At 52.1% G+C, this 15,009-nt stretch overlaps 1 gene segment (V, D, J or C); it reads left to right on the plus strand.

Moving 5' to 3' along the window:
* Nucleotides 1–5,984: 5,984 nt before the first annotated feature.
* LOC103921787 overlaps nucleotides 5,985–15,009 on the plus strand; it is a 66,414-nt gene continuing 57,389 nt past the window's right edge. Inside the window, 2 exon segments of the C gene segment in view lie at nucleotides 5,985–6,032; nucleotides 6,456–6,745. Coding sequence covers nucleotides 5,990–6,032; nucleotides 6,456–6,745 — 333 coding nt within the window.

Genomic DNA, 15,009 nt, shown 5'->3' on the forward strand with positions numbered 1-15,009 from the left:
AGGCAGTCCTTCCCACTCCCAGATCCACAAAATCCTCAGAGAAAAGAAGAATAACCACTTCACTGCAGCATGAAGTAAATAATCTTGGGGGGCACTGGAGGCCAGTTCTCCCAGGGTCAATGGAAAGGAGGGGTGGATGTAACACGTCTGAGGATTCTTCATGTACACGGCTGAAACCTTGTGGGAGTCACAAGCTTGCAAACCACAACCCCAGCTATCTAGGACATGGGCTTATCAACATCACAAACTTCCAGGAGGAGGCAACCCAGGAATTACCCAGAGCCAAATGCATGGGCTGTCTCCCCACCTGCCTTGTATTGGCAGGCAGTGGGGTCTATGGCTGAAAGGGGTGAGGGAGGCAACAGGACCTAAACTGTGAGTTGTCCCCGCCCACAGCAGGAGACATCCCAGGTGAGCAATGAGATGGCCCTGGTGACCAGGACGAGGACCAGGACAAGAAAGTCCCGGAGAAGTTTCAGAAGGGATTGTTGGGACATCTGCTGTTTCCTAACATCTGGACTGGCCCACCCACTGCATCCCCTGCTGCTTGCCACAAGACAAGAGGGATGCCCTGACTTGCCTACTCTATCTCCAGTGCCGCTGAATAGCAAAAGAGAGTAGAAGTCCCCAGGGGAAGCTGATGCTGAGGTGTATTTTCAAAGTCCACCATGGACAGAAGCTGATAAATCCTTCATGGAGCGTGCAGCATAGGCCCGGTCAGGGGTGCTCCAGCTTATGCTGTAGCTGTGGGGAGAGGGAGATGCTGTCTGGCAGGCAAGTGAACTGTGCAACACCACAGTCTCCACCTGTTGGTCCAGCATCTCCTGCTTAGCACCTGCGTACAGTTTTCCTCATGCCTTTCACTGAACTTTCTTCCTCAGAGAAACACTGAGTTGCGTGACATCCCACTAGCCTTCCCCTTCCTGGTATCATGAGGTGGAAGTACCACCAGGGATCCTAGCCCATTTCCACTTGTTTTTCCTTCCCTGTCACCAGGTAGAGCTCCAGGCACAGGGACCAACAGTTCCTATGAGGAGGGAAAGGTGATGCCAGCAGGGCTCGGCATGGTGAAGACCATGTCATTTGTTGCCTGGGCTCCTTTCACCCTTGCCACTCCCCCAGCTGTTCATCCCTGTGCTCATCCGGTTCCCCAGCTGGCCTATGCTGAATTTGCCCCATTCAGGAGAAGCCATGTGGATGTCCTTCTGAGCAGAAACACCTGAGGGCGGTGTGGAGAGGATGCCAGTGGCCTGAATCTCGTAAGCCTGTGAGCACAGCAGCAGAGAGGTGTCACTAGTAGAGCATGAGTGAAAGAAATTACACTGTACAGCTGCTTTCAAGACCCTAGTGGTCTCACCGGCTGTATCCCAGCAGCACCCTCACACCCCTCTGGAGGGCAAGCTCAATCCTGCCAGAAAAGGATACCACCTTGGACAGGTTGATTCACAGGGCAGACAGGGCAGAGACACAGATGGTCTCAGTCCCTGAGCACTCCCTGAATTTGCCAGACAAAGTGTGCTCCTGAAGCAGATCTGCCAGAAGCCCTTGCCCAAGAGCCAGCACCAGGCTGAGACACCCAGGGCTCCCCAGCCAGACCCCAGGGAGAAACCATCTCTGGAGGAACTTGGGCTGCTGCCTGTCAGCAAGGAACATGGAGGGAGAGGCCATCCTGGCCCCAATCCTCAGCACCTCTTGTCCCTTATCCCCCCCGCTTTGGACCACACTCGATTCCTTCTTCCTTCCCATGCCAGCGCACGGACTGTCCCTGGGCTCTTCACAGGCATTTACCTTCCTCTCCTACCCCTCTCACCAGCTCTGCTGGGCCAGGGCTGGAGGGAGCCCTGCACACACACATGCGTGCGCACATACACACACATGTGCACACACATGTGTGCACACACCAACCTCTCATATACCTCCCATCCCCATCACAGTGATCACTGCACCAGCCTGGAGCACTTCCAATACTCAAACATGTGTGTGACTGGCCTGGCTGGAGTGGGCAAAGGCTCGGGATGCTGAGCATCTCCTGTCCCTGCAGTCCCTCTGTGGAGGAAAGAGGGCTGGGGAAAGCAGCCAGGAAAAGGGGTCCTGGCCTGCTTTGTTTCCTGCCCTTCCTGGTCCTAGGTTGAGTGGTGTTATGGCTAGGGATAGCGTGGGGCAGCTGAGACCCCCATGCCTTTGTGATGTTCAGAAACATTCCCAAGTCTGCTGCAGAGAGTAAGAGAAACTAACTGCAGTGGGAGTCACAGTTCCCTGCAGGAGAGCAGCTGGAAGCTGCAGACACTGTTTTGCTCTTCAGAGAAAGGGATGGGGGAAGAGCTTCATGGCAAAGCCCATGAGAGCCCTCAGCAGGCAGAATGCTTGGGCTGTTGTCGTGTCTTTCCTGGTCCTGCCTCTCACTGACGTTAATTGCTGTGCTCACAGTACTACATAGAGAAAAAGAGCCCTCACACAACCAGGGGTAAAAAAAAAAAGAACCAGCCATGGCTGGGGGAGAGAGGGAAAGTGCATGGGAAAATGCAAGGGACCTAAATATGTCCTTCATACCTCATTTCTCCAGTGTCAAGGACTTCAGAAGGAGAAGGGGAACTCTCAGCATTCCTCTGCCTTGCACACACTCAGACTCCCATGCAACCTCAGCATAGTTCCGTCCATGCAACCCCCTTCTCCCCTCCCCGCACCCACCCCTCTCTGCATCTCTGCAGGGTTTATACTTTCCTGTGTTTGTGTGCGTCATTCCCCAGTGTTCCCAGCCAGCCAATCCTTTCTCACATTTCATGTCCTGCCCAAGCCCAATATGCCTCATGCTCACTCAGTGCTTCCTCTTCACATATCTCTGGGCAGCTACAAAAGACAGGTCCCTGAAAGGACAGGGGCTTTTTGCCCATGGTTCCCCGCTGGTTCTTTGTGGCCATGCTGGCTCCTATGGGTAAGTGAACTCAACTCACCCCTGCGCACCTACATCGACTCCACTGCTGCTCTCCCAGCTGTGTACCCAGTTGCTGGCAGTGCTCCATTCCCCAAAGCTTCCTGTGCTGAGGATGGGCAATGAGTGAGGCGGGCAGGAATCCCTCAATCTCCTGCAATGGCTGTCTATTTTCTCTTCTGTGCACAGCCCCCAAATGGTTCCTTTTTTGGACACAAACTGCCCAGGAATGTTTCTTGCCTATCGGGGAGATTGAAAACTCATCTGCTGATCTGAAGAGCTGTCCCATCCCTTTTGCTGCTCCCTAGCCTGTCCTGTTCCTTCTCACCTTCTTCTCTACCAACCCACGGTGCCTAGTTCATGTTTTCCATTTTTTTCCTCCCCCTCAACACTCCTCCTTTTCCTTTCCAGCGTTGGCTCTGGAACAGTCCCCCGACACAGTGATACAACAAGGCCAGTCTGTGAATCTGAGCTGTTCCGAGAAGAAATCCTCCAGCACAGCTATGTACTGGTACAAGCTGCCTTTGGGGAAGGACTCCGGGCTGATCCTAGTGGCTTCTGCATTAGTTGGTGGTGCAGCAAATGTTGAGAAGGATCTCCAAAGTCATTTCAAGAGCAGTAAGATAGAAGGAGACAGGATGACCCTCTTGATAGAGCATGCCTTTCTCAATGACTCTGGCATGTATTACTGTGCTGAGAATGAAACACAGTGGCTAGGCTGCTGAGGGAGCTGAGCACAAACCTCCCCCTGCACAAAAGGGACCTGCTTTCCTCCTCGTTGGTGGTGCATAAGGCATGATGATCCCTTTCCACTCATTACCTCCTCTGCTTCCTAGACTTCCCTTCCTCCTCTTCTCAGACTCTGTGAGTTTATTTGTCCTGCTTTGTCTCCTTGCCACCCCACTCCTCCTTGCCTCCCTCTTCATTAAACTCTCATTTACATTATATTCACTTCCGTCAACCTTCTTCCCCTCTCTGCCTCCCTTTCTCTCCCCACCTTCTTCTTTCTGTCTCTCTTCAGGCTGCACTCCACAGACTTCCTCTCATTTAACTCCAGCCAACCTTGTTCATCATTCTCACTGTCAAGCAGAACGAATGTTCACGTGAGAAGTTCTTGCTGCACCTTTAGATAAAGGCAAGGCCAGGCAGGTGGTGCAATAGCCAGTACCACGTGGGAGGTGCCCACATGCTCCTCTGTTACAATGACCCTTCTGAGGTGATCCTGTGGCCAAGGGATATGTGCTGCACAGCACAGGCCTGAAGGCCTCACTGCACATGCAGCACAGCACAGCACAGGCCTGCACCTACTCAGGGCAACTGTTATGTCCATCACTAACTCCTCCACGTACAATGGTCTCCGGGTCAGGATCGCTACCTTCCACCCCTTGATCCACATACAGTTTACTTTTCCCAAAGATATTATACAAATTACAGATTATGTTAGCAAGCTGTGCAGCTAACAGAAAGTTTCCTGACAGGTTAGAGTGTTGTCTCTGTCATAACATACACCAGTGCGTGGCACAGGCTGGCATGGGGCACTCCAGCAGGTTCCCACACTGCAGCTTCTCATGCTAACGTATGGGCTTCTCAAGCCCTAAGCACAAAGCCCAACAGAGCAGGCATAGCCTGTTCGAGATCACTAACTCCTCGAATACCATGTGCTCTGCAAGGCTCCCAATGCACTGCCCTGCCACCTGCACACCACAGGGAACCCCGTGGGAAATGGAGACCATTCCCATGGACACGTCAAGCACAGCCTCCTCTCAGCCGGAGTGCTGGGGGTGTTGTGGGGGTGTGGGGTTTCTTCCTGTTACCTGCACAATTTAGCCCACCTTCTTTGTTCTTTTCTCCCTTTTCTTTTGAGGAATCCGGGGTCATCGCTGAATCTCCTGTAGGCAGTTTGTGGAAATGAATGCAATGGGACACACTTGGACCTGCAACAGAGGGTCTGGGAGCTGGAGGCATTGCTGTGCCGTTCTGCTAAAAGGACACAGGGGAACATCTTCACTGCAAAGTCCATGTCAGCCTTGAGCAGCCAGATCACTTGCTCCCTTGTATGGGCCAGCCTTCCACTGCTGTGCATTGCTGGGCCCACAGCACGGCACAGATGTGCAGAGGCTCTGTCAGGCCTCTGACACGCAGAGAGTGTGTCAGTGTACACAAACTGCGAGCCTCAATTCCTGCCTGCAGTGATTTCCCATAGCCTTGGCTTGGTGAACCAGGCTGTGCCCCATGTAGAGAAGAACACAGGATTTTCTCCTGCTCTGTCCATCCTTGTCCTGTTGCCCCTTTGCAGAATGCTACAAAAAGGAGAGTATCAGCTCTTCTCTGGCATGGAGAAGGTAAGTCTGTAGCAGCATACCCTACGGTGAATACCCTTCTCCTCAGAAATCACTCCATGTTGCAGTCTCCCATGAGGCAGTCCCAGTGCAGAGCCAAAGGCAGTCTTTTCCCCCCTTGAGACCTCCCTTTGGAGGAAGTGAAGAACAGTTACAGAATTCCTCTCTGTCATGCTACAACAGACACCAGGATGACAGGTCAGAAGCCTTTCCCATACCTGAGCAACATGACGAGCAGCACTGGGATAAGCAGAGAAGATTCCACATTGCAGCTTGCAGGGTTGAGAGTCTGTGAGTGTGAGCGTGTCTAGGGAGGACACTCAGCTGAGGGGCACAGACACAAACATGCATTCCTGAGGTCTCTTTCTCTTCCCTTCATTTGGTGCCTCTTTGTGCATCCCTGTGCCATGCACACACTCAGGCTGCCACACAGCGCCGCCATGCTCCTCTGAAAATGCTTATCGCCCACCTATGCATACACACACACACACAGAGCAGGAAGTCAGTGGAGCTGGGTACATGCACCTTATGCCTGCATGCAGGTGTCATTCCCCACTGTTCTCAGACAGCCAACTGCCTTCTCACATTTCAGGCTCTCTCTCACTGCCCTGCCCACCCGCAAAGAGACGTGTCTCTTCCTCTCTCAACCTTTCCTCTTCACACATCTCTGTGCCTGTGCTGCCACCACAGGAAGGTTGCTGGAAGGAGGTGGCCTTTCTCCATGGTTCGCCACTGGTTCCTTGTGGCCATCCTGGCCCCTGTGGGTAAGTGAGCTTCCCTTCTGCTTGAACAGCTGCACTGGAGCCACTGCTGCTGCCTCAGCTATGTGCCCAGTTGCTGGCAGTGCCCCATTCCCCAAGGCTTCCATGGGGAGGATGGGCAATGAACGAGGTGAGTTTTTCCTCAACATCTTAACTCAGAAAACTCTACAGATCTACAAATTTGTTTTTTCTGTCCCACTTCAACTGAGAGTACTGAAGTCATTATTTTTCAAAACAAATTTATCATTGTATTTGAAGATGGTTTGTGGTTTTTTTTCTCCTACGTCTCTCTCAGAGAAACGGGACACTGTCCCATAGCTTGCTGACATCCTTATGCCACCCCATCCCATGTCATACTTCAAGGATGTGTTTTTATGTCCCCTTCAACGCGTTTCACTCCTCACATCTCTTCCCTTCTCCTTCCAGGCCAGGCCCTTCAGCAATCACCAGACACAGTTGTCCGAGTGGGAGACTCTGTGACTCTGAACTGTTCCCAACAGAGGAGTGCATTCTCAACCATGTACTGGTACAAGTTGCCCACGGGGAAGGATGCCACTCTGCAGTTGGTTGTATACTCAGTGGAAGGTGGCGTGGCAGAGATTGAGAAGGAATTCAGAAACCACTTCCAGAGTAATGGGACTAAGGACAAACGCTTATCTGTGGAGATAGATCATGCCCTACTCAATGACTCAGGCACATATTTCTGTGCTGAGAAAGACCCACAGTGACTCAAAAGCTGGAGCAGCATAGCAGAAACCTTTCCATGCAAACAGTGATCTGCCCCTGGCACACACACACAGCCCTGTATTTGACAGTATCCCATTTTCTCCTCTTGCCCTCCAGCTCTGTCTACTTAAGGGAAGTGGTAGTATTGTCTGACTTCTGCCTGGTCTCTAATTTCTTTCCTATTCTTTCCCATCTCTGAATCACCTTTTGACCCTCCTTTCTTCTTGTACTCACTGCCTTGCCTTGGTTCTCTGCTATCTATAGACTGCCTCTCACTTTCCTCCTCTACTCTCTTTCCCCTTTCTTCTCTGTGCTCTCTCACACCTGTCCCCTTCCTATTTCCTACATCCTCTTCCATTTCTTCTCATTTTCAGCCTGTTATTCTAACTCATAAGTAAGCAGGATGTGGAATAGTTCACACAGCCCTTTCCTTCTTGACCAGTTGGAAGGCCAAGGCCAACCTGGAGTTGAATCTGGCAAGGGATCCTGGAACTGAGCACTCCTGTGTGTGCTCGTGTGTCTACGAGATTCAAGGGTCTCCTGGGATTGCTCACGTTGTGGTTTCCAAGACTACAGGTGCCTCGCCAGTCATCCGGGGCTCAGCACGCTGCTGTGCACGAGGGTTCTGAGTTCTGGAGCACTGGCAGCACCATGCCACTGAGCACTTCTATGAGTGTGCTCGTGCCTTGGTCCCACTGGTCTGCAGGGAATGGGCACGCTGCTGTGCACCAGGGTCCCCGAGTCACGCCGCTACCCTGTGACGTGAACACTCTGATGTATGCGATGTAGCCCAAGTCCCGATGGTATCCGGGGATGGAGCACGGTCCTGTAGGCGAGGAGCCCCAAGCCACAGCAGATACTCACAGCTACATCACTCCCTGAGCTTTTCTTCCTGCCCCCCTGCCAACCTTCCTTTCCTGTCTTCCTTTGTGCTTTCATTCTTTCCTAGCTTCCTGCCGACTCTCCTTCCTTCTGTCCTGCCTTCTTGCCTTCCTTCTGTCCTGCCTTCTTCCTTGCCTTCCTCCCTTTCTGGCATGCCTTCCTGCTTCCCTCCTGTCCTTCCTTCCTGCAGCTTTCCTGCCTTCCCTCCTCACTTCCCACCTTCCTCTCTCCTGACCTTCTTTCCTTCCCTGTCTTCATCCCTTTCTTCAATCCCTTTCCTTCCCTTCATCCCTCCTTCCATCCTTCTCTCCTTTTTTGCTGCTGCTGCCTGCCCACCTGCCTGCTCTTCTCTCCCGCCCTCCTTCCTTCCTCTGTTTACAGCCTTCCTTTCTGCCTTGCTGACCTCCTTTCATCCACACACTTTGGGATGCGTGTGAGGGTCCCAGCCTTCACAGGATCCCCAGATGTGATGGGGATTCAGTGGACGATGTTTCCCAAGCCCGGACGGTAGAAGAAGTGAGCACTCCGCTATTGCCTGCCCTCCAAGGCCCAAGCCAAGGTTGTAGCTCTGAGGAGAGCATGCTGCTGTGTGTGAGAGTCACCGAGTCCTGATGGTACACTGGTGCTTCCGTGGTGCTGCAGGTGATGGTCCTGGAGTGCCGCTGGTACCAGGAGAATGAGCACTTTGCAGCGTGCCCTAGTCCTAGAGCCTCACCAGTACTGAGCCTTCTTTGCTTCAGTCTCTACCAGTAAAACCTGCCTTCAGGAATCCCAGGCCCCTGAGACTAGACAAAAAGTCTAGAACCAGGAAGACATCCTCAGTGGAGGAGAACCAGGTTAAAGAGCACTTAAGCAAATTGGATGTACAGAAGTCCATGGAACCTGATGGGTTGCATCCACAACTGCTGAGGGAGCTTGCTGGTGTGATTGTGAGGCCACTCTTGATTATCATTGAGCGGTCATGGGGAGTGGGAGAGGTTTCTGAGGACTGGAAGAGAGTCAGTAACACTCCTATCTTTAAGAAGGGCAAGAAGGAAGACCTGGACAACTACGAGCCAGTCAGCCTTACCTCAGTCCCTGGGAAGGTTATGGAATATACCCTCCTGGAAAGCACTTCCAAATACACGAGAGACAAGAAGGTGACTGGGAGTAGTCAGCAATAATTTATGAAGGAGGAATCATGCTTGACCAACCTCATTGCCTCCTACAATGACATGATCAGCTTGGGGGACGATGGGAGAGCAGAGGGTCTTGTTTACCTCAACTTTGGTAAAGCCGTTGACGCTGTCTCCCGTAACACCCTCACAGAGAAGCAGGCAAATTATTGGTTACGTAAGTGGACAGTGCAGTGGATTAAAAACTTGCTGAACATGCAGTCCCAGAGGGTTGCGATCGGTGGCAGACGGTCCAGTTGGAAAACAGTCTGTCGTAGTGTACGCCAGGCGTTGATACTAGGATCAATACTGTTCAACATCTTCATTAATGACCTGTATGATGGGATGAAATACACCCTCAGCAAGTTTGTAGATTATACAGAACTGGCGGGGGGGGGGGGGGGGGGGGGGGGGGCACAAAAAACTTGTGGGGAACTGGTCAGAGAGGAATCTCTTGATGTTAAACAAGGGGAAGTGCAGGGTCCTGCATCTGGGGAAGAATAACCCAGGCACCAGTACACACTGCGGGCTGACTGGCTGGAAAACAGCTTTGCCAAGAAGGATCTGGGGGTCCTGGTGGACAACAAGCCGACCATGAGCCAGCAATGCACCCTCACAGCAAAAAAAAGGCCAACAATGTTCTGGCCTGCATTAGCAAGGGTGTTGTCACCAGGTCAAGAGAGATAATCCATCCTCTCTGCTCAGCACTGGTGAGGCTCCATCTGGAGTGCTGGGTCCAAGGTCTGGGGTCCCCAGTACAAGAAAGATATGGACTTACTGGAGTGGTTTAACACAGGGACACAAAGCTGATTAAGGGACTGGATCATCTTTCATATGACAACAAGCAAAGAGAGACGGGACCCCTTAGCCTGGAGAAGACAAGGCTCAAGTGGGATCTTATCAATGTGTATAAATACCTGAAGGGAGGTGTGAACAAAGATGAGGGAACCAGACTCTTCTCAATAGTGCCTAGTGACAGGACAAGAGGCAATTGGCACAAATTAAAATGCATGAAACTCCATCTGACCATAAGAAAACACATTTTTACCATTTTTTTACTGGGAACAGGCTGCCCAAGAGAGGTTGTACCATCTCCACCCTTGGAGATATTCCAAACCCAACTGGATATGGTCCTGGATAACCTACTTTGCCTAACCCTGGTTGAGCAGGGAGGGTTAGACTGTAGGATCTTGAAAGGTCTCTTCTGGATGGACCTACCCCATTCACTGGACAAGCTTAGGACCAGTGAATCAGGGAGCAGCTCAGGAGAGAAGGATCCAGGCCTGTGCGGGGCAACAGACTACCCCAGTCAGCAAGGTGCTCTGTGGCAATAATCCACCATACCTTTGTCTCTGCTAGCCAGAATGGAGCTGCCAGGGCCAGGAGGGACATCATTCCCCCACCCTGCTCCACACTGGGGAGGCCACAGCTGTGGACTGGAACCTTGTGTCCCCAGGACAAGGAAGATGTCTATCAGAGGTCTTGGAGACGGTGAGCACTGGAACACAGGGCAGGTGGGGAGAGGTTGAGGGTTCTGGGTTTGTCTGGCCAGAAGACAAGAAGGCAGGGGAGCATTAGTTGCAGCCTCTCATTTCCCAGAGGGAGCTGAGGACAGGTTAGAGACAGACTCTTCTTGGAGGTACCCAGGAAAGGACTGACAGGTGATGACAAGCTGGGATGGGGAAATTCTGCTGAGGCAGCGGGACAAATCCTTTGCCAGAGGAGTGAGGCAGCCCTGGGACAGGGCCTGGTGCTCGAAGGAATGGTTTGCATCTGGGGAAACTTTCCAAACTGCCCTGGTCCAGGCCCTGAGAGACCTGCTCCAATTCTAAAGCCAACCCTTACCTGCGCGGAGGGCAGACTGGAAACCCTTGGATACCACTCCCCCAAGTACTTCTGTGAGCCTTTGATGTATTCCTCAGTGCAGTACAGCTTTCAAGAATGGGGGAATGTTTGGATGAGAGAGTCTTTGTGGTACTCACATAGACTGCCGATTCTCCATTAAAGTCCTGCCAAGAAAGACAAATTTGCGTTAATCCTGTCTGGTGATGGGAAGAACAGGATAGAAAGTTACTGTCTGGGGAAGGAAGGTGCCTACTGTCCCTTTTCCCTATGCAGACCATTTCATGGTTCAGGTGTCACAGGTGAACACCTTTGCTGAAACCAGGTCTGGGGTTCTTAAAAAACCTCTGTGACTTCAAAAAGATTCTAGTGGGGTCCCATCACACAGGATTCCTGTCTTAGATGAGTGCCCCAGGATTTGTCCAATAAGTGTCCTCAAGCCTTGACTTACGCCCAGTGCTCCTTACTCCATCACACAGAAGAGCTCAGCTCCTTTTCAGCCTTTGGGACTGCACTCCACTCTACCTGGACCTCTCTGGACCAGACCAACCCAGCCTGGCTGCCCCCGGCCCCCACTTCCCTTTGTCCCTTGGTCAGGATGGGATGGCTGCCCTCTCTGTGTCCCTTCAGGCAGGAGGTGGAAGCAAGGCCTGGGGTCTCTCCCACGTGCCACATACGTCCTAGCCATTCAAAGCATTGTTGACCACGATCCTGCCGTTGAAACTGCCTTTGCCCTGGGAAGACAAATGGATGTCACCCTTTGCCCAGTGTGAAGCAGGGGCCACCCTATACCCCTGCGCAGGGCCAATGTTCAGCTACCAGCCCAAACCTCTGCCCACACAGGTCCAGATTGGGAGATGACTGCTCTGCGCTCATGTCACAAGGTTATAGGGTGCAGATAGCTTCCCCAGAGAAGGAGAGGTCATAATCCACTTGGGGATTAATCCCATAATCCCCCTGGGAAGTAATCCCATAATTCTTTTGGGATTAATCCTATTATCCCAATGAAAATAATTCTGTAATGCAGGATTGGTGAATGGAGTGCAGCTGTGTTCGATATTAGCAATGGACAAGCAATGGCAGCTTGCATCTCTAGAAATACATGTGCCAGCGAGAAAGCTTCCCAGGAGCATGAAGCAGAGGCATTTCTGAGGATAGTCCTTGTACATCTCACAGAGCTTGGTGGTGGAGGGCACCATTGATTCTCTCTTTCCAAGTCTCTCTTGCCTGGGAGCAGCTGGTGGAAAGACACCCCATCTGACCTAGAAACAGTGATCAGAGACTACAGGCACAGAGCAACCAGGCCATGGGGGCAACAGCTGTGACCAATGATCATCAGCTTTCCCCTTCACTTCCTCAGGGACACCTGAGGCAGGTGCTCAGAAAGAGCTAAAGGGCCCTTGCACAGCCCTACAAATTGCTGGCTCCTGCAGCTATTGTCTTTTCTCTGGTGGTTTTGTCAGAATCCACTGACTTAAGGACATGCCATAGACCAAACTGCCAAGCTGGAAAGTATGAAACACAAGCTTACCCAAAAAGCTTTTCAAGCGGAGCCAAAAGCAGCTGGCCTGCTGAGATGTTCATGCTTCCCAGTGTGATACAGGGGATGCCTGCACCATGATGGAGGAGGATGGCTAAGCACTCTCACTGTTGGCTAGATAACAGATTCCTTTTTCTTTTTTTCCTTTTTTGGCTCGTAGGTTCATGACTCAAGAGTTACAGGTTATAAGTGGTGAAACCTTATGACTTGACTGCTGAATAAGTGACTTCACGTGATAGGACAGTCTCAGAAAAAAGGGCCTTGAGCCCAGTTTGCTGTGTTTCTTTCTTGTATTTCTTAATGTGCACATGAAATAAAGCTTAAATCACAGAGTAGGTTGTCCTATAAAGTTGAGCGATCCAAAGGGACCATGACATTTTATTAGCGTCAGAAGGGGGAATCTCGCTTGGACATGTTCTGTTGGCAAGCACAAGCTGCTTTGCAGTGCCTATTCAGGCAATCTGTTTGGTAAGAGTGTAAAGATTTCTGGTGGTGTGTCTCTGTTTGTCTGTGCCACGGTGAAGTCATCTATCACAGACGTGTCTCAGGAGCTGAGAGTTGGCAAGAGTGAGAGAGCATGAGGGGATCGTTAGGCGGCTAGGAAACAGCAGAAGCGTAGTCTTGTTGAAGGTGTGCAAGGGCTGCCAAGGGCAGGTGAGGGCCAGCAACAGCTTTCAGTCCTGGCCCCTTTTGTGTGGGAGCAGTTGCTGGACTTTTCAATTTCGCAGCTGGGTTCTGGTGAAGCTGAGACAGAGGGAGTGAGAACGGCGGCACAGTGAGGTGGCTAGGCTAGGTCAGAGGCCATTGTTTTCGGGACCGTGCAAGGGCTGCCAAGGGCAGGTGAGGGCCAGCAACAGCTTTCAGTCCTGGCCCCTTCCGCATGGGAGCATGTGTGGGATTTCTAGAATCTGGATACACCAGTTAGGTGTGGGAGCACATGTGTCCTTCTGTGTCTATGGTCTGTACCCCCCCACAGGTTCATTACCCTTTGCACATTCCCCTGAGACAGACACTCACCCCAGCCCACTCCACCACTGCCCTGGGCTGTGTGTGTTTTCACCTGGGCTTGGTGGAGAGGCCCTAGCCCCGCTTCATGACCCTATCCCGAGCTCTCAGCCTGGTGGGAGGAAGGGGCCAGTTTGTTTGCTCCTCAGCACAAAGAGAATGTGAAATCTGGGTTCACAGCACACAAAACCTCTGGAGAGGAGCAAAGGGAACAAAGCAGGTCTCCCACCACCACCTCCCACCCCCAACCCAAGGAGAGGAGAGGCTCCACAGCTGCAAGCTGGCTGCCCGCGGTCACCTTTCTGGTTCCGCCATTGTTCTGAAAGCTTTTGGACTCCCCCCATGGAAGGTCTTGCCATGCAATGGAAAGGGTGATTGGTGGGGGTGGAGGGGTATGGGTGTGGGTGTGCTCCATGCTGCCCCAGGGTATGGAAGATCTTGACCTTTCCCCAGACCCACCCTCTGTATGATATGAACCAGATTACACAGAGCCAGTCCCCAGGGATACATGGAGCTAGGCCTTAACTGTCCCTAGGACTTGGTGTCCCTGTATTGAGTGTGATGGCTCCTTGGATCCCCTCCTCAGGGACTCCAGGGGTAAGCAGTAATGCCAGACACCCTCTGTGGTGCAATTCTCAGACACTCAGTGGGTAAACCCCTGGCTAGCACAGAAGCTCCTGTTATGGGGGAGGTTGTTGGCTTTGCTCTGCCAAGTGACTTCCTGGGAGCACAAGAGGTTTGACTTGAGCCTTAGGCTCCTAAGCCACTGAGGAGGCTCCTAAATCACTTTGGGCTCAGTGACATACCCTGAAGAGGAGTGCAGGGGCTGCCAGCTCTCCCTGTGACCAAGAATAGGCGCATCAGCAAAAGAAACAGACCAGGCAGGTTCTCCACGCCCAGGAAAGTGGGATTTGGGACGGCGAGGCCTCCTTCCGTGGTTCTGCGAGCACAGCACACGACATCCCACTTAGTCTCCAGGCAGGGACCAACTCTTCCACGTGGCAGATCCCAAGTCTCTGCTTCAACGCCCTGCCTCCTTCTGACCTCCTCGCAAAACACTACCCTCTCCCCTCTTCCATTCCTCCCTGCTCCCCCCTTCCCTCATTCGTACAATGCCATGGATCGTCTGTCCTCCCAGCAGTGACAAAATGGTGAGCAGTGTCACAAGTTCTTTCCTCCAGCTCACATATTTGCTTTCAGCCATCCAGGGAGCTACAGGCAAGTATGAGCATCAAAACCCACAGTAACAGATCCTATGCATTGGCCCAGATGGCGCTTTGCACGCAGGAGACATTTCCGTGCAAGCTGGGAAGTCTGGCAGCGCACGTATCTTTCTCCGGCATATCTTTCACCTATGAGAACTCAGAAGCGACAGAGCTTTTGAACAGCTGCTTTCAAGTTCCTTCTCATCCTTTCACCCATGAACAGATGGAGCACTATGCTTGTAAAGCTGCATACCACAGTGCGTCCAGAGCCCTGAGCCAGACTGTTAAATGTGAGTCTGACAAAGAATGAGAAAGCTTCTAGGGAAAAGGGAAACATCAGCCCAAGGACAGACTCGTCTGGGAAGGATGCAGGTGCACGCATGTAGCTGTGTCTCGATGAAACAAGGCTTCATGGACACGTTGACCATGTCAAGCTATGCAGGTCTCTCCAACAGCACCCTGCTTTTAATGTTACGTACCATCAAGAGCACTGGACATTTTGAAGTGGATGTGATCCATGTGAGGGAAAGAAAGTCCCCTGTTCTACCACAAATAACCTGTCATGGTTTAACCCCAGTTGGCAGCTGAGCACCACGCAGCCGCTCGCTCATGTCACATGGTATGGA

Source organism: Pygoscelis adeliae, unplaced genomic scaffold, assembly GCF_000699105.1.
Source record: "Pygoscelis adeliae isolate BGI_AS28 unplaced genomic scaffold, ASM69910v1 Scaffold120, whole genome shotgun sequence".
NCBI classification, from domain to species: domain Eukaryota; kingdom Metazoa; phylum Chordata; class Aves; order Sphenisciformes; family Spheniscidae; genus Pygoscelis; species Pygoscelis adeliae.